Source organism: Nerophis ophidion, linkage group LG16 (genome assembly GCF_033978795.1).
Source record: "Nerophis ophidion isolate RoL-2023_Sa linkage group LG16, RoL_Noph_v1.0, whole genome shotgun sequence".
Lineage (NCBI taxonomy): Eukaryota > Metazoa > Chordata > Actinopteri > Syngnathiformes > Syngnathidae > Nerophis > Nerophis ophidion.
In genome coordinates, this window is record NC_084626.1 from 43,688,575 (window position 1) to 43,709,351 (window position 20,777).

General features: G+C 43.1%; 1 protein-coding gene across 4 annotated transcripts in view; it reads left to right on the forward strand.

Annotated features, from left to right (window-relative positions):
• The window catches only part of LOC133535433 (plexin-A1-like), a 508,851-nt gene that overhangs the window by 349,373 nt on the left and 138,701 nt on the right, over positions 1-20,777 (forward strand). For all 4 annotated transcript variants that reach the window (XM_061875266.1, XM_061875268.1, XM_061875267.1 and 1 more), the window contains exon 10: positions 12,965-13,165. In XM_061875266.1, coding sequence (XP_061731250.1) covers positions 12,965-13,165 — 201 coding nt within the window. The remainder of the gene's footprint in view (positions 1-12,964; positions 13,166-20,777) is intronic.

Below are 20,777 nucleotides of genomic sequence, written 5' to 3' on the forward strand. Positions count from 1 at the left end.
TTTATCAGTATTTATTGCCACCTTTCCCAACTTATTTGTCACGTGCTGCTGGCATCAAATTGTGGTGCTAGCTTGATGTTAGCGGTGAACTAATGTATCCTCCTACGGTGTGTAGTGAAGCATCTTTCGGTATTCCTCGATCTCCAGTGATATTGCTACTTGCAAATCCGTAGAGGCGGGGATCAGTGATTTAGAAGTAGCTAAAACACTTCCGACCGCGGACTGGCATTAGCCGTTACGTGGCTCACGGCTAACAAGAGCAAAAGTGTTCCTAACTTCAACTTTATCATCCATTCTTCCATTCTTCCTCTCCGGTTTCACCAACAATGTCATGGCGTGCATTCCTGTCTGGAAATTTAAAAGAAAAATAAATGCCTGTATGTTTATGCTGCAGTATAGTACAGTTTTTTTAATGAATGCCAGTATTTTTCTTCCGCAGTATAGTACAGTTTTTTAATAAATGCCAGTATTTTTCTGCTACAGTATAGTACAGTTTTTAATGAATGCCAGTATTTTTATGCTGCAGTATAGTACAGTTTTTTTAATGAATGCCTGTATTTTTCTGCTACAATATTAGTACAGTTTTTTAATGAATGCCAGTATTTTTCTGCTGCAGTATAGTACAGTTTTTTAATGAATGCCTGTATTTTTCTGCTACAGTATAGTACCGTTTTTTAATAAATGCCTGTATTTTTCTGCTGCAGTATAGTTCAGTTTTTTAATGAATGCCAGTATTTTTCTGCTGCAGTATAGTACAGTTTTTTAATGAATGCCAGTATTTTTCTGCTACAGTATAGTACAGTTTTTTAATGAATGCCAGTATTTTCCTGCTGCAGTATAATTCCGTTTTTTTAATGAATGCCAGTATTTTTCTGCTGCAGTATAGTACAGTTTTTTAATGAATGCCAGTATTTTTCTGTTACAGTATAGTACAGTTTTTAATGAATGCCAGTATTTTTATGCTGCAGTATAGTACAGTTTTTTAATAAATGCCAGTATTTTTCTGCTACAGTATAGTACAGTTTTTAATGAATGCCAGTATTTTTATGCTGCAGTATAGTACAGTTTTTTAATGGATGCCTGTATTTTTCTGCTACAATATAGTACAGTTTTTTAATGAATGCCAGTATTTTTCTGCTGCAGTATAGTACAGTTTTTTAATGAATGCCTGTATTTTTCTGCTACAGTATAGTACCGTTTTTTAATAAATGCCTGTATTTTTCTGCTGCAGTATAGTTCAGTTTTTTAATGAATGCCAGTATTTTTCTGCTACAGTATAGTACAGTTTTTTAATGAATGCCAGTATTTTTCTGCTGCAGTATAGTACAGTTTTTTAATGAATGCCAGTATTTTTCTGCTACAGTATAGTACAGTTTTTTAATGAATGCCAGTATTTTCCTGCTGCAGTATAGTTCCGTTTTTTAATGAATGCCAGTATTTTTCTGCTGCAGTATAGTACAGTTTTTTAATGAATGCCAGTATTTTTCTGTTACAGTATAGTACAGTTTTTTTAATGAATGCCAGTATTTTTCTGCTGCAGTATAGTACAGTTTTTTAATAAATGCCAATATTTTTCTGCTGCAGTATAGTACAGTTTTTCTAATGAATGCCAGTATTTTCCTGCTGCAGTATAGTACAGTTTTTTTAAATGAATGCCAGTATTTTTCTGCTGCAGTATAGTACAGTTTTTTAATGAATGCCAGTATTTTTCTGCTGCAGTATAGTACAGTTTTTAATGAATGCCTGTATTTTTCTGCTACAGTATAATAGTTTTTTAATAAATGCCTGTATTTTTCTGCTACAGTATAGTACAGTTTTTTTAATGAATGCCTGTATTTTTCTGCTGCAGTATAGTACAGTTCTTTTTAATGAATGCCTGTATTTTTCTGCTACAGTATAGTACAGTTTTTTAAATAAATGCCTGTATTTTTCTGCTGCAGTATAGTACAGTTTTCTAATGAATGCCAGTATTTTTCTGCTGCAGTATAGTACAGTTTTTTAATGAATGCCAGTATTTTTCTGCTGCAGTATAGTACAGTTTTTTAATGAATGCCTGTATTTTTCTGCTGCAGTATAGTACAGTTTTTTTAATGAATGCCTGTATTTTTCTGCTGCAGTATAGTACAGTTTTTTAATAAATGCCTGTATTTTTCTGCTGCAGTATAGTACAGTTTTTTAATGAATGCCAGTATTTTTATGCTGCAGTATAGTACAGTTTTTTTTAATGAATGCAGGTATTTTTCTGCTGCAGTATAGTACAGTTTTTTAATGAATGAATATGGTGTTACCTTATTAGTACCAGTATACCGCCCAACCCTAGTCCCTACTTGTCATGATGTGTGTTTATCACTGAATTATTGATTAGTATGAAGATAAAAGCAGTCAAAGACCACTATTTGGCCCCCTGAGTGGCTCACACAAGTCTTTGCAACCTCTTCTGCTGGTTTGCCTTGGTAGTGCTGGTACCTTTTGGTAGAAGCCTGCCATGGATAATGATGTGGTATTAATAATATATACGACTTGGTGTTTAGTCACGGGGGTGCAGGCGTCGCTTTCTTTGATTTGCTCTGCAAGACCTCTGTGTTTTGTGACAGCTGATCAGTCAACACAAGCGTGTCAGACACGCGACCTGCTTTCCCAGCATCCTCTGTGACCATCCCATCATCCCGCCCTTCATTATTTACGCTGTTATTTCTTCATCTATAGTCCCCCGCATCACACAAGCACATCATTCATTATGGATGGGAGGGTAGGGGGAGCTTGAGGGGGATTAAAAAAATAAATAAATAAATAAAAAAAGAGAGACTAGACAAGCGGCCTCATTACATATGCTCGGCGTTTTTTTGGACTTTATTCATTTAGATCTTGTCAAGCTATGCCAAGCACATTTATTTATTTATATGCTGTTCCACTGCGGCTTTGATCTTCCTCCTGCAGCCGAATATACCCAGTCCTCATTGTGTCACACTCCAGGCCCCGGGGGCCCGCCGTTTCCTTTTGTGTGGCCTGCCATGTCATTTAATGTAGTTTTCTATATTTTTTTAAAATGGCCCTCCACGTCATTTATTTCGGCCCGCCAGGTAATTTAAAGTGGTCCGCTAATTATTTTATGTTGTCAGCCATGTAACTTAAATGTTCTGCCACGTCATTTTGTGTGGCCTGCCATATCATTTTATGTGGTCCCCCAATTATTTTAAGTGGTCTACCCGGTCATTTAATTTTGCCCACCACTTCATTTAATTTGGCCTGCCATGTAAGTTAAATGTCCCGCCACATCATTTAATGAAGTTTTCAATTTTTTTTTTTACATGGCCCTCCACATAATTTATTGCGGCCCGCCAGGTACTTTTAAGTGGTCCGCCAATTATTTTATGTTGTGTGCCATGTAACTTAAATATTCTGCCACATCATTTTATGTGGTCCCCCAATTATTTTATGTGGTCTACCCAGTCATTTAATTCAGCCCACCACTTCATTTAAAGTGGACTGCCATGTAAGTTAAATGTCCCGCCACATCATTTAATGTAGTTTTCTATGTTTTTTTTACATGGCCCTCCACGTCATTTACAGTGGCCCGCCGGGTAATTTTAAGTGGTCCGCTAACTATTTTATGCTGTCTGCCATGTAACTTAAACGTTCTGCCACTTCATTTTGCGTGGCCTGCCATTTCATTTTATGTGGTCCCCTAATTATTTTAAGTGGTCTACCAGGTCATTTAATTCAGCCCACCACGTCATTTAAAGTGGCCTGCCATGTAAGTTAAATGTCCCGCCACATCATTTAATTAAGTTTTCTGTTTTTTTTATATATGGCCCTCCACATAATTTATAGCAGCCCGCCAGGTAATTTTAAGTGGTCTGCCAATTATTTCATGTTGTCTGCCATGTAACTTAAATGTTTACCACGTCATTTTATGTGGTTCCCCAATTATTTTATGTGGTCTACCAGGTCATTTAATTCAGCCTACCACGTCATTTAATTTGGCCTGCCATGTAAGTTAAATGTCCCGCCAAATCATTTAATGTAGTTTTCTATGTTGTTTTTACATGGCCCTCCACGTCATTTATCACGGCCTGCCAGGTAATTTTAAGTGGTTCGCCAATTATTGTATGTTGTCTCCCATGTAACTTAAATGTTCCGCCACATCATTTTGTGTGGCCTGCCATTTCATTTTATGTGGTCTACCAGGTCATTTAATTCAGCCCACCATGTCATTTAAAATGGCCTGCCATGTAAGTTAAATGTCCCGCCACATCATTTAATTAAGTTTTCTGTTTTTTTTATATATGGCCCTCCACATAATTTATAGCAGCCCGCCAGGTAATTTTAAGTGGTCTGCCAATTATTTCATGTTGTCTGCCATGTAACTTAAATGTTTACCACGTCATTTTATGTGGTTCCCCAATTATTTTATGTGGTCTACCAGGTCATTTAATTCAGCCTACCACGTCATTTAATTTGGCCTGCCATGTAAGTTAAATGTCCCGCCAAATCATTTAATGTAGTTTTCTATGTTGTTTTTACATGGCCCTCCACGTCATTTATCACGGCCTGCCAGGTAATTTTAAGTGGTTCGCCAATTATTGTATGTTGTCTCCCATGTAACTTAAATGTCCCGCAACATCATTTAATGTAGTTTTCTATGTTTTTTTTACATGGCCTTCCACATCATTTATAGCGGCCCGCCGGGTAATTTTAGGTGGTCCGCCAAATATTTTATGCTGTCTGCCATGTAACTTAAACGTTCTGCTACTTCATTTTGTGTGGTCTGGCACATCATTTTATGTGGTCCCCCAATTATTTTACGTGGTCTACCAGGTCATTTAATTCAGCCCACCACGTCATTTAATTTGGCCTGCCATGTAAGTTAAATGTCCCGCCACAGCATTTAATGTAGTTTTCTATGTTTTTTTTACATGGCCCTCCACATTATTTATTTCGGCCTGCCAGGTAATTTTAAGTGGTCTGCCAATTATTTCATGTTGACTGCCATGTAACTTAAATGTTCCGCCACATCATTTTGCGTGGCCTGCCATATCATTGTATGTGGTCCCCCAATTATTTTATGTGGTCCAACAGGTCATTTAATTCAGCCCACCACGTCATTTAAAATTGGCCTGCCATGTAAATTAAATGTCCCGCCACATCATTTAATGAAGTTTTCTATGTTTTTTTTACATGGCCCTCCACATAATTTATAACGGCCCGCCAGGTAATTTTAAGTGGTCCGCCAATTATTTTACGTTGTCTGCCATGTAACTTAAATGTTCTGCCACGTAATTTTGTGTGGCCTGCCATGTCATTATATGTGGTCTCCCAATTATTTTATGTGGTCTACCAGGTCATTTAGTTCAGACCACCACTTCATTTAAAGTGGCCTGCTTTGTAAGTTAAACGTCCCGCCACATCATTCTACATGTTCCGCCACGTCATTTAATTTAGTTTGCCACGTTGCTTTTATGTGGCCCTCCACATCATTTATAGTGACCCGCTAAGTAATTTCAAGTTGACCGCCAATCATTTTATGTTGTCTGCCATGTAACTTAAACGTCCCGCCCCATCATTTTATGTGGCCCCCCAATTATTGCATGTGGTCTACCAGGTCATTTAATTTGGCCCACCACATCATTTAATCTGGCCTGCCTTGTAAGTTAAACGTCCCGCCACATCATTCAATTTAGTTTGCTATGTTACTTTTATGTGGCCCTCCACATCATTTAAAGTGGCTTGCCTTGTAAGTTAAACGTCCCGCCACATCATTCTACATGTTCCGCCACGCCATTTAATTTAGTTTGCCACGTTACTTTTACGTGGCCCTCCACATCATTTATAGTGACCCGCTAAGTAATTTCAAGTTGACCGCCAATCATTTTATGTTGTCTGCCATGTAACTTAAACGTCCCGCCCCATCATTTCATGTGGTCCCCCAATTATTGCCTGTCATTTTCAGTGGCCCACTTTAATGTGGCCTCTCATGTAAGTTAAACGTCCCGCCACATCAATTTTACGTGGTCCGCCACATCATTTTATTGTAGTTCTCTACATTATTTTACATGGGCCTCCACGTCATTGATTGTCACGTCGTGTTCGGATGTACATTGTGGACGCCATCTTTGCTCCACAGTAAGTCTTTGCTGTCGTCCAGCATTCTGTTTTTGTTTACTTTGTAGCCAATTCAGTTTTAGTTTCGTTCCGCATAGCCTTCCCTTAGCATCAATGCCTTTTTTTTTCGATGCATTCACCTTTTGTTTATTTAGGGATTAAGCATTAGACACATTTTTTACCTGCACCGTGCCTCCCACTGTTCCCGACATCTACAAAGCAGTTAGCTACCTGCTGCCACCTGCTGATATGGAAGAGTATTACACGGTTAGTCTGCCGAGCTCTAGACAGCACCGACACTAAACAACAACTCATCATTTGCAGACTATATTTACTGGTTTACAAAAAATATTTTTAACCCAAATAGGTGAAATTAGACAGTCTCCCACGGCACACCAGTGTCTCGGCACAGTGGTTGGAAAAACACCGATGTAGACCACAAGGAAGTATTTTTTCATTTACAAAAAACATCTAAATATGACCTCTTACAATTAACCCTATGGTCTGAAAAATAAGGTAAACATTAATTTGACAGGATGCCAAAATGATATTGCTGATGAAGCGTTTATCAGGTCAGGGGCCACACTGTTTTAGTTCATCCCAAAGAGGTCTACGGCAGGGGTGTCAAACGTACGGGCCGGATTAGGCCCGCGAACAGGTTTTATCCTGCCCGTGGGATGAGTTTGCTAAATATAACGGGTGTATAATTTATTCCGGAACGGTTAGGGATGCATGGGATTCTGGGTATTGGTTCTGTTGTGTTTATGTTGTGTTACAGTGCGGATGTTCTCCCGAAATGTGTTTGTCGTTCTTGTTTGGTGTGGGTTCACAGTGTGGCGCATATTAGTAACAGTGTTAACGTTGTTTATACGGCCACCTTCAGTGTGACCTGTATGGCTGTTGACCAAGTATGCATTGCATTCACTTGTGTGTGTGAAATGCCGTGAATTATGTGATTGGGCCGGCACGGAAAGGCAGTGCCTTGTACTTCTCCCTACGTCCGTGTACACAGCGGCGTTTTTAAAAGTCATAAACCGATACCGATAATTTCCGATATTACATTTTAAAGCTTTTATCGGCCGATAATATTGGCACCCTGATATTATCGGACATCCCTAATAACGACAAGCAAAGATATAATCCTATTAACCGCAACGTGTAAGTCTAGGCACCAGCGCTCCCCGCAACCCCAAAAGGGAATAAGCGGTAGAAAATGGATGGATGTAAGTGTAAAAAAAAACAACAACATTATAATTTGTACATTTTCAGAATAGTGCTTGTTCTACTTTTAAACAAAGCAAACAGTCTGAAGTTGTCTTTATTGTTAAGTTATCGTGCCGTGATTTAACCAGTCCGGCCCACTTGGGAGTAGATTTTTCTCCATCTAAAAGGAGTTTGACACCCCTGGTCTACGGTGTGGTTTGAGGTCCCAGTTCCGGGCAGGTTCTTCCACGTGGAAACGTATCCAAGCGTACCGTGCTGGAACAGAAAAAAGGGTCTTCCCCGGGCTCTTCCCACAAACTTGGAAGCACGTCGCACAGAAAGTTTTTTTTTTGGCAAAGTGAAGGAAAACTGGATGGAAGTAAGAGTTCTGCTCCTGATTTGTGAGAAGTTGTTGTCATATTTCTACTATTAAGTGTGAATGTCCTCGCCAGGACTACCTTGGAGGCGAACGAGCTCACCGAGGCAACCTGGCGAGGTTTGGATGTCACTCTGGTTCACATTCTATTCTAAAGCAGTCCCCGGGTTTTATTGTGGAACTCCAGTTCAATAAACGGATCGGTTTTTGCATAAATCAGGGGTGTCCAAACTTTTTCCACTGAGGGACGCACAGCGAAAAATTAAATCATGCGGGCGGGAGGCCATGTTTTGGTATTTTTCCTTTTCTAACCATAACAAAATATATGGATTTTTTTTTTTTTTTTACCCAAAGGGCTTTGGGGGACCATAAAGGGTCAAAGTCATTAAAATGATAAAAACAAGTCAAATTATTCTTTTTTTTTTTCTTTATTTAACGCGAACCTTTTTAGCTGAGAGAGCCAAAAAGCCAAATATTTTAAAATGTATTTCCGTAAGAGCCATATAATATTTTTTTTAACACTGAACACAACTAAACGCGTGCATTTTTAAGTAAGACCAACATTTCTAGAGTATAATAGGTCTCTTATTCTTTGTAATAACATTGTTATTCCGAAACTAACTGTGGAGGGGGCGTGGCCTGTGGGCCTGCAGTGAACTGGGGTGTGCCAGGACCGGCCTCGAAATCAGCGACAGGTGCGCAGATGGCCCACCTGGGCCTTGTTATCTAATCACCTGTCGCTCTGTTATAAGCAGCAGCCAGTAGGAGAGACGGGGTTGGGGATGGGGCTGGAGCCAGAGCGCGAGCGATAACGAAAGAGAAAAATACAATTGCTGGAAAGCAACTGAGGGACTTATTGAAAAAAAAAAAACAATATTGTAACCCTAAAACAGGCTCTCATGTCGGTGCTTGGTGGTCTAAAGAACCCCCAGAAGGGCAAGCCCCACACTAACCAATAATAAATAAATAACTTCTTGCCATTAACGCAACTTCTTGAACAGGTGCGGTAGAAACGGATGGATGGCTTAAAAATGCATGGCAATGTTTTATATTTTGAACATTATTTTTAACACTGTGATTACAAGTGGAATTATTCATTATTTATCGTGTTAAGCAATGTCAGCTCAGATTTATCCGGGAGCCAGATGTAGTCATCAAAAGACCCAGAGGTTCCCTACCCCTGGCTTAAAGTACCAATGATTGTCACACACACACACTAGGAGGGGCCAAATTGTTCTCTCTGTGTACTCGTCAGACCACGGAACACTTTTCCACTTTGCATCAGTCCCTCTTAGATGATCTCGGGCCCAGAGAAGCTGGCGGCATTTCTGGATGTTGTTGATAAATGACTTTCGCTTTGCATAGTAGAGCTTTAACTTGCACTTACAGATGTAGCGACCAACTGTATTTAGTGACAGTGGTTTTCTGAAGTCTTCCTGAGCCCGTGGGGTGATATCCTTTAGAGAGTGATGTCGGTTTTTGATACAGGATTGAAGGTCACGGTCATTCAATGTTGGTTTCCGGCCATGCCGCTTACGTGGGAGTGATTTCTCCACATTCTCTGAACCTTTTGATGATATTATGGAGCGTAGATGTTGAAATCCCTACATTTCTTGCAATTGCACTTTGAGAAACGTTGTTCTTAAACTGTTTGACTATTTGCTCACGCAGTTGTGGACAAAGGGGTGTACCTCGCCCCATCCTTTCTTGTGAAAGACTGAGCATTTTTTGGGGAAGCTGTTTTTATACCCAATCATGGCACCCACCTGTTGCCAATCAGCCTGCACACCTGTGGGATTTTCCAAATAAGTGTTTGATGAGCATTCCTCAACTTTATCAGTATTTATTGCCACCTTTCTCAACTTCTTTGTCACGTGTTGCTGGCATCAAATTCTGAAGTTAATGATTATTTGGACACAAAAAATATAACTGAATATGGGTTGAAAATGATTTGCAAATCATTGTATTCTGTTTATATTTACATCAAACACAATTTCCCAACTCATATGGAAACGGGGTTTGTATTTTCCCCAATTGTTTCTCCATCCATCCGTTTCCTTCCCGTTTTTCTTCCATATGTTTGTTTTTGTCTCTATATGTCCTCCTTTTTCCGACCATTTTTCCGTCTGTGCTGCCTCCCCTCCCCCTCAGAAATGATACAAGCAGTGGTCTATGGTCATTATCATGTTGTGCATGTGCTGCTGTGTAATCTGACACACCAGGTCCGGCTTAAGCAGGGTAATGAACACACCCCGGCATTGTGTTCCGGCCCGAGGGAGGAGCTGTAGCCGTCAATGTGCAACAGCTCCGAGTAAAAGAGGAGAGAGATTGACTGACAGGGAGCCAGCTGTGATATGCTTAGTCAATATTTTACACAACACGCTTATTGTTTCCATCTCTTCTCTATTGACTTGGGGGTGCAACTCTGCCGCGTGGATTTACATGCCGGCATACCGGTACTATTAATCCTTGTGTAATGTTTGTGGGTCTGATGGACCCGTTTGTGGCTTTTAATGACTCACAATCAAACACTTTTATGTTAAAATACTGAACAGCAGGCCTAGACAGGAGAAGGACGGAGTGCATGTAAACAGTACATCAGAGGGTCAAATGTGCGAGAAAATGAGAGCAGACCGTGTTGACAAACAATGTTGCAACCTTGTGTGGGAACCGCACCTTATCCCAATAAAGATCTGTTCGGTATTTTAGCATCAAAGTGTTTGATTGTGAGGCATTAAAATCCACAAAAATGCGACGGGTCCATCAAACCCACAAACGCTGGCTGAGTAACAACAATATTAACATGACACTGAAAATTCCTCTGCCGGTTTCTGCATTCCACAGGGATTCTTCTTTTTGTGCTTCTGTGTCAGGTTCAAACACTGATGACATCTATTAAACAGACAAGAAGCAAGGAATCATGCAGAGACAGTAGATCAATTTAGTTCATGAGGAGACACTTGCTCTGAGCTTTATTCTAGTAACAGATCCAAACTACGTTCTAAAAATCAAGCCCGCGCGCCTCCTCTATTTATCAGGAATTTCCCTATTACATTATTGTTACTGAGGGAAGGGGGTAGACCCGACAACTCCGGTGAGACACAATATATGATTATACAAAAATGCAAATATGTTGAGCCCTGCGATGAGGTGGTGACTTGTCCAGGGTGTACTCCGCCTTCCGCCCGATTGTTAGGATAGGCACGAGTGCCCCCCACGACCTCAAAGAGAATAAGCGGTAGAAAATGGATGGATGGATGGCAAGTATGTTCACACTTGGTGCTATCGCTCAGTCTCTGCTTTGTCTGGTCCCGGTACCCAATGTCCGGCCTTGGCAGTCAGCAGGCCGAGTCTGGACACGACACTGATAAAAGAAGGGCTCACTATATTTTGGAATGCTAATACAGAAATACCACTTTAGCACAAATTGGCAATACTTTATAGTAACGGCCCTTAAGCATAAAGTTATGATGATCATATATACATAATTATTCTAACATACCGCGACCGCGGTTCCCACACAGGGTTGCAACATTGTTTGTTAACACGGTTTGCTCTCATTTTCTCGCACATTTGACCCTCTGATGTTTTGTGTACCTACAGTCTGTTCTCCGACTGTCTAGGCCTGCTGTGTGTGTGTGTGTGTGCGTGTGTGCGTGTGCGCGTGTGCGTGTGTGCGTGTGTGTGTGTGTGTGTGTGTGTGTGTGTGTGTGTGTGTGTGTGTGTGTGTGTGTGTGTGTGTGTGTGTGTGTGTGTGTGTGTGTGTGTGTGTGTGTGTGTGTCTGTCTGTCTGTCTGTCTGTCTGTCTGTCTGTCTGTCTGTCTGTCTGTCTGTGTGTGTGTGTCTGTGTGGTACACAGAACATCAATTTCCACACTTCTATTAGCCCCTGATCCAGTGGACCTGGACATCTTATATGTACTAGAAATGTGTAGAGGGGGTGTATGGTGTGTAGTCATTAAATATGTATTCACTATTATGTTAGATCCACTCTGGACTGGACTATCACTATTATGTTAGATCCACTATGGATAAGACTTTCACTATATGGACTGGACTCTCACACTATTATGTTAGATCCACTAAGGACTGGACTCTCACTATTATGTTAGATCCACTATGGACTGGACTCTCACAATATTATGTTAGATCCACTAAGGACTGGACTCTCACAATATTATGTTAGATCCACTATGGACTGGACTCTCACACTATTATGTTAGCTCCACTATGGACTGGACTCTCACACTATTATGTTAGATCCACCATGGACTGGACTCTCACACTATTATGTTAGATCCACTATGGACTGGACTCTCACACTATTATGTTAGATCCACCATGGACTGGACTCTCACACTATTATGTTAGATCCACTATGGACTGGACTCTCACACTATTATGTTAGATCCACTATGGACTGGACTCTCACACTATTATGTTAGATCCACTATGGACTGGACTCTCACACTATTATGTTAGATCCACCATGGACTGGACTCTCACACTATTATGTTAGATCCACTATGGACTGGACTCTCACACTATTATGTTAGATCCACTATGGACTGGACTCTTACTATTATGTTAGATCCACTATGGACTGGACTTTCACACTATTATGTTAGATCCACTATGGACTGGACTCTCACAGTATTATGTTAGATCCACTATGGACTGGACTGTTACTATTATGTTAGATCCACTATGGACTGGACTCTCACAATATTATGTTAGCTCCACTATGGACTGGACTCTCACACTATTATGTTAGATCCACTATGGACTGGACTCTCACACTATTATGTTAGATCCACTAAGGACTGGACTCTCACAATATTATGTTAGATCCACTATGGACTGGACTCTCAATATTATGTTAGATCCACTATGGACTGGACTCTTACTATTATGTTAGATCCACTATGGACTGGACTCTCACAATATTATGTTAGCTCCACTATGGACTGGACTCTCACACTATTATGTTAGATCCACTATGGACTGGACTCTCACACTATTATGTTGGATCCACTATGGACTGGACTCTCACAATATTATGTTAGATCCACTATGGACTAGACTGTCACACTATTATGTTAGATCCACTATGGACTGGACTTTCACACTATTATGTTAGATCCACTTTGGAACTTGGATAAAATTGCTCTGGTGTGACAAGGTTTAGGATACGCTCTGTTTCTTCCTACTCCCGTTCGGACGTGCTGTCATGAAACAACTGAAACTGACGTGTCGATTCATGTCCGTCTCCTCTTCCTTTCAGGACTGCCCGCAGATTCTGCCGTCAACGCAGATCTTCATCCCGGTGGGCGTGACCAAGCCCATCACCTTAGCTGCCAAGAACCTGCCCCAGCCCCAATCGGGCCAGAGGAACTACGAGTGTGTGTTCCACGTCCAGGGAGAGACCCTCAGCGTCCCCGCCCTGCGCTTCAACAGCTCATCCATCCAGTGCCAGAAGACAGCGGTGAGTCCGGACTAATCCTTGGAAAGAATTGTCTTGGTGTTTACCGATAACATCTTTTTCGATTTGATGGATGACTCCGCTGAAATGGAAAGTGTTGTTGTTCCTCAATCAAGACGCTTCAGTTTGAAGAATCTGCCGATGATAAACGTCTTGTGTCTCACAAACTGATAAAGGTGTCCAACTTTCCAGGCACAAAATGATCAATTCTGAGCTTCTTTATAGTTGTAAACAAAACATATCCTTAGATCTGAATCATAATACGAGATTAGGTTTGGATATGTCCATCCACACCTTTTATAATAGTTTCCTTAGTGGAGGAGTTAAAGTACTGTACCTCGGATTATTGTTCACGAGTGAGGGAAGAGTGGATCCTGAGATCGACAGGATATTTTAATAATAATAATATAATATTTTTTTAACGCTGAACACAACTAAACACGTGCATTTTTAAGTAAGACCAACATTTCCAGAGTATAATAAGTCTCTTATTCTTTGTAATAACATTGTTATTCTGAAGCTAACTGTGGAGGGGGTGTGGCCTGCGGGCCTGCAGCAAAGCGGGATGTTGCCAAGACCGGCCTCAAAATCAGCGACAGGCGCGTAGAAGGCCCACCTGGGCCTTTTTATCTAATCACCTGTCGCTCTGTTATAAGCAGCAGCCAGGAGGAGAGACAGGGTCGGGGCTGGAGCCAGAGCGCGAGTGAGGACGAAAGAGAAAAAGACAATTGCTGTAAAACAACTGAGAGAAAAATAAAATAAAACAAAACAATATTGTAACCCTAAAACAGGCTCTGGGTGGTCTGAAGAACCCCCAGGAGGGCAAGCCCCACACTAACCAATAATAAATAAATTACTTCTTACCATTAATGCAACTTCTTGAACATAAACATGCATGACAATGTTTTATATTTTGAACGTTGTTTTTAACACTGTGATTATAAGTGGAATTATTCATTACTTATCCTGTTAAGCAATGTCAGCTCAGATTTGTCATCAAAAGAGCCACATCTGGCTCTAGAGCCATAGCTTCCCTACCCCTGACCTAAAACGAACAAACAAAAATCATTTAAAAAAAAAAACTATAATTGACAAATTATAGTTAATTATTATTAATTATTATTATTATTAATAATACTTAATATTAATTGGTTGCAGGTTTGATTCCTGCCTCCGCCATCTTAGTCACTGCCGTTGTGTCCTTGGGCAAGACACTTTACCCACCTGCTCCCATTGCCGCCCACACTGCTTTAAATGTAATAATTAGATATTGGGTTTCACTATGTAAAGCGCTTTGAGTCACTAGAGAAAAAGTGCTATATAAATATAAGTCACAACAGAGCGGTCAAGCGAACATGGTTCCCTACCACATGTCAACCGGCAGGTTTCGGTGAGAAAACGGTGGTAATAAGTCGGCTCTTACCATAGACATGAGCGGAGAGCTTGCGTCGCTCCTCCTGCACCTGTCAAAGACGCAGCTGCGGACTCTCTTGCCGCCGCCCCCGACCGTCGGATGCTTCCACCGTGGAGGAAAGGGGAAAAAAAAATCTCGTCGACAAACGTGGCTTCCCTCGGAGACACTGGCGGTCACCACACCCGTGGCCACACCCCTCCGGTTTTCAGGTCGTACAGGTACGACCATATAATCTCACTAAAACACTAGTAACACAATAAGCATCCATCCATCCATTTCCCACCGCTTATTCCCTTTTGGGGTCGCGGGGGGGGGGCTGGCGCCTATCTCAGCTACAATCGGGCGGAAGGCGGGGTACACCCTGACCAAGTCGCCACCTCATCGCAGGGCCAACACAGATAGACAACATTCACACTCACATTCACACACTAGGGCCAATTTAGTGTTGCCAATCAACCTATCCCCAGGTGCATGTCTTTGGAGGTGGGAGGGGCTTATCAGCAGGTGCATGTCTTAAGGCAGGGGTCGGGAACCTTTTTGGCTGAGAGAGCCAAAAAGCCAAATATTTTAAAATGTATTTCCGTAAGAGCCATATAATATTTGTTTTAACACTGAACACAACTAAACGCGTGCATTTTTAAGTAAGAACAACATTTCTACAGTATAACAGGTCTCTTATTCTTTGTAATAACATTGTTATTCTGAAGCTAACTGTGGAGGGGGCGTGGCCCGCGGGCCTGCAGCGAACTAGGGTGTGCCAGGACCGGCCTCAAAATCAGCGACAGGTGCGTAGATGGCCCACCTGAGCCTTGTTATCTAATCACCTGTCGCTCTGTTATAAGCAACAGCCAAGAGGAGAGATGGGGTTGGGGCTGGAGCCAGAGCGCGAGCGAGAACGAAAGAGAAAAATACAATTGCTGGAAAGCAACCGAGAGACTTATTGAAAAATAAAACCATAGTGTAGCCCTGAAACGGGCTCTCATGTCCGTGCTTGGACTAACCAATAATAAATAAATAACTTCTTAACGCAACTTCTTGAACAGGTGCGGTAGTAAACGGATGGATGGACTAAAAATGCATGAGAATGTTTTATGTTTTGAACATTATTTTTAACACTTATTACAAGTGGAATTATTCATTACTTATCATGTTAAGCAATGTCAGCTCAGATTTATCCGAGAGCCAGATGCAGTCATCAAAAGAGCCACATCTGGCTCGCCAACCATAGGTTCCCTACCCCTGTCTTAAGGGATAAGGGATTTTCCAGAATTATCCTAGTAAATTTGTCTAATAACATCTGAATCGCTCTGTTGTCTAGTTTTTTTGTTTTGTTTTGTTTCTAGTGCTTCACTCTCACTTTCCTCATCCACGAATCTTTCATCCTTGCTCAAATTAATGGGGAAATCGTCGCTTTCTCGGTCCGAATAGCTTTCGCTGCTTGTGGCCATGATTGTAAACAATGTGAGGATGTTAGGAGCTCCACAACCCGGAAGTAGCACATCGTCTGCTACTTCCGGTACAGGCAATGCTTTTTTATTAGCGACCACTCTGCGCCTGATGCCTAAACACAATTATTTGCGGTAAATGACATTGATACTTTTTGAAGAACTGTGCTTGCTTTGGAAAGCTGGAGCTCAATAAATCCCGTATAGTGGTCAGATTGTTAGGATTGTATTGATCCGGACGTTGCTGGTCTATTAATTGAGAGTCGGTATTGATTCCCTGTTTGTTGTAACTCAACATTCCCAATGTGAGTATTGTCTCCGGTTGCTGATGTGATTGAATTCATAATACCATATTTGACTCAGAGGCCCTGTCCACACCAACATGGATATTGTAGGGCAGCACGGTGGTGCAGGGGTTAGTGCATGTGCCTCACAATACGAAGGTCTTGAGCAGTCCTGGGTTCAATCCCGGGCTCGGGATCGTTATGTGTGGAGTTTGCATGTTCTCCCCGTGACTGTGTGGGTTTCTCCCACCACCAAAGACATGCACCTGGGGATAGGCCCCTCCCACCTTCAAAGAAATTGCACCTGGGGATACACCCCTCCCACCTCCAAAGACATGCACCTGGGGATAGGCCCCTCCCACCTCCAAAGACATATGCAACTGAGGACAGGCCCCTCCCACCTCCAAAGACATGCACCTGGGGATAAACCCCTCCCACCTCCAAAGACATGCACCTGAGGATAGCCACCCCCACCTCCAAAGACATGCACCTGGGGATAGGCCCCTCCCACCTCCAAAGACATGCACCTGGGGATAGGCCCCTCCCACCTCCAAAGACATGCACCTGGGGATAGGCCCCTCCCACCTCCAAAGACATGCACCTGGGGATAGGCCCCTCCCACCTCCAAAGACATGCACCTGGGGGTAGGCCCCTCCCACCTCCAAAGACATGCAGCTGGGGATAGGTTGATTGGCAACACTAAATGGGCCCTAGTGTGTTGGCCCTGCGATGAGGTAGCGACATGTCCAGGGTGTACTCTGCCTTCCGCCCTAATGCAGCTCAGATCGGCTCTAGAAAATGGATGGATGGGTGGGCACATTTATCATGTCCGTTCACAAACAATGTATTTACTTAAAAACTGTTCATCACTTTTACAACTTGGGTGGTGTAGCTCGGTGGGAAGGGCGGCCGTGCCAGCAACTTGAGGGTACCGGGTTTGATCCCCGCTACCGCCGTCCTAGTCATTGTCGTTGTGTACAGTGCCACCCATACATCCATTTTCTACCACTTATTCCCTTTTTAGGGTCGCTGGAGCCTATCTCAGGTACAATCGGGCGGAAGGGTGGGGTACACCCTGGACAAGTCGCCACCTCATCGCAGGGCCAACATGGATAGACAGACAACATTCACACATTAGGGCCAATTTAGAGTTGCCAATCAACCTATCCCCAGGTGCATGTCTTTGGGGGTGGGAGGAAACCGGAGTACCCGGAGGGAACCCACGCAGGATTGAACCCAGGACCTTTGTATTGTGAGGCAGACCCACTAACCCATGTACCACCGTGCTGCCCGACACACACTGGTATAAATGTAACTTAGATACTGGGGTTCAATATGTAAATGCGATTTGAGTCACTAGAGAAAAGCCCTATCGATCCATTTTCCAACGCTTGTCTCGTTCGGGGTCACGCGGGGCGCTGGAGCCTATCTCAGGTACAATCGGGCGGAAGGCGGGGTACACCCTGGACAAGTCGCCACCTCCTCGCAGGGCCAACACGGACAGACAGACAACATTCACACACTAGGGACCATTTAGTGTTGCCAATCTACCTATCCCCAGGTGCATGTCTTTGGGGGTGGGAGGGGCCTATCCCCAGGTGCATGTCTTTGGAGGTGGGAGGGGCCTATCCCCAGGTGCATGTCTTTGGAGGTGGGAGGGGCCTATCCCCAGGTGCATGTCTTTGGAGGTGGGAGGGGCCTATCCTCAGGTGCATGTCTTTGGAGGTGGGAGGGGCCTATCCCCAGGTGCATGTCTTTGGAAGTGGGAGGGGGCCGGAGTACCCAGAGGGGACCCACGCAGTCAAGCCCGGGATTGAACCCGGACTACTCAGGACCTTCCTATTGTGAGGCAGACGCACTAACCTCTCCGCCACCGTGCTGCCCTCCTCCAAACATATACCTGGGTATTGTGGCCAAACAGCTCAATTTTTGTTCCATCTCATCACAGAATCTTCCTCCAGAAGGTCTTATCTTCTGACCCAGCACATTTGGTAGACCCATACTAAATTCATAAAAGAACCAAACTTCATGAAATAATTGTAGAAATGATTGGAAACTCAAGACTCAAGTGTATGTAAACTTTTGACCACAACTGTGTGTGCTTACCTTTTTGGTGCTGATTAAGTCCTTGGTTGTTTGATGCTGTCCTATTTTGAAAAGAAAGCGACTCGTATTGCTGGATCCACTCTCATATACCCTAGAAAGACCAAGGTTATACAAGTTATTCATTTGCCTTTTGTGTCGGGGCTCCACCCTGTTCTGGGTTCTGTGCCCCAGGCTATGGATCCCAGGATGCCTCAGTTTGTGCTGCGTAACACTGCAACTACCACTGGGCGGGGAAGGCTCACCAATCAATAAACACAAGGATGCTAATCCACAGTTTAGCCTTGTGTTTGAAAAAAAAAAAACACAGACAGTCGTGACACGAATAGTAGCTCGGCGGAAAAGACAGGGTTTTTGGAGAGTACAGTAGTCCCTCGAGGTGGAACAAAACATTAGGAATGAAGGAAGGAACTGGCTTATGAAGAAGTAACAGCGGACAATGCACAAATGAAGAGAAAAATAGAAGAGAGAAATTGGAGCGTGAATGAGCGGAGAAGAGTGATATTGAAAAGAAGATGGGGGGGAGGAGGAAGATGAGAGGATGTAAGAAATGAAATTGTCTCAAAAGTCTCCCCGGAGGCCAAAACTCAATATCTTCTCTTTCAAAAGAATACGACAGGATGACCAGAGTCAGATCATGTTTTAAGTCCATCTTCCTGTTCTTTGCTCTGCTTCCATGCTGATTATAACCCAATACCACATGCTATATGTTATGTGGCACACATGCAATGTGTTATGTGGCACACATGCTATATGATATGTGGCACACATGCTATATGGTATGTGGCACACATGCTATATGGTATGTGGCACACATGCTATATGGTATGTGGCACACATGATATATGATACATGGCACACATGCTATATGACATTTCTGCTCCGCCACTCCCAGTCTGTGGAACGCTCTCCCTGACCACCTGAGGGCACCACAGACTGTGGATGCTTTTAAACAATGCTTAAAAACCCTTCTTTTAAAAAAAAAAAGTTTTTTTAGATGTATGCATACTAGTTCTAGCTATTAGGTTGTCCTACTTTTTATTTTTATTTATTTTTATTATCTTTTTGTTTTTTTTATCATGTTGTATTACTTTTTTAATACACTGTAGCACTTTGAGGTTGTTTGCTCAATGTACAGTGCTTTTTTTTTTTTTTTACAAATAAAATATATTATTATTATGATATGTGGCACACATGCTATTTGATATGTGGCACACATATTATATGATTATATAGCACACACTACCTTTTTATTATCACATCCACGGGAGCCCGCATTCTCATTGTCTCCCCTTTCTACAAATGGACAAAGTTTTTTTGGTATATAGAATCACAACGGACCTGGAAATTGGAAAGTTCTATTGCCGTCTGAGAAGTGTTGTATCCCAGATAGCTGCAATGGCTTTCTCTTAAGGTATTCATGCGTGGTTTCCACAAGCGTCTGCACATGTAGAAGAAGGAGAAGCACGTTGTTATGAAGCTGGCTGTGGCGCCGTCTTTCTGACTTTACTTCCTCTCCGAACTCCGTTTGTAAACAATCAATGAAGCTACGAGCCGGATATTCAAGAATTGCCCGACTGACTTACCCGTGTAAAAAATAGTCCGGGGGGTACTGTGACGATCTCGAGCCGTCGTCGTGCGGGTTCTCAGAACCACCGAGGAATGACATTCTGTCGAGCAGGTGTAGACTTCTTTTATTTTGCAATATTTACGTCTCTTGCCGGTTTTCTTGCGTCGTCTTCCTTGTGCTCTTTTCCTCTCGTGCTCAGCATCAGCTTCCTTCTGGCTCCTTCTCTCTCCGTCTCCCCCCCCCCCCGGCGTTTACGGCCGCTACCCTTTTATACAGCGCGAGAGGAGATTTAAATTGTGCCCAGCTGGGCGACCCACGCATCTGATCATTTTTGCTGGGTTGATTCCGGCGCGCTCCGCCTCGCTGCTTGCTCGCAGTCCACGCCTCCTCACCGCCATCTTGGGCCGGGCGTGTCAGACTGCCGGCCACACCTCCTCGTCGCCATTTTGGGCTGGGCTACGGCGTGCCCTGCCTCGCTGTCGGATTTCCGGCCACGCCCCCTCGCCACCATCTTGCAGCAGGCTATGGTGTGCCCTGCCTCGCTATCTAACTGCCGGCCACGCCTCCTCGCCGCCATCTTGCAGCGGACTATGGTGTGACCTGCCTCGCTGTCGGACTGCGGGCCACGCCTCCTCGCCGCCATCTTGCAGCAGGCTACGGTGGTACCTGCCTCGCTGTTGGACTGCCGACCACGCCTCCTCGCCGCCATTTTGCAGCAGGCTACGGTGTGCCCTGCCTCGCTGTCGGACAGCCGGCCACGCCTCCTCGCCGCCATCCTAGGCCTTTTCTCCGGTGTGCC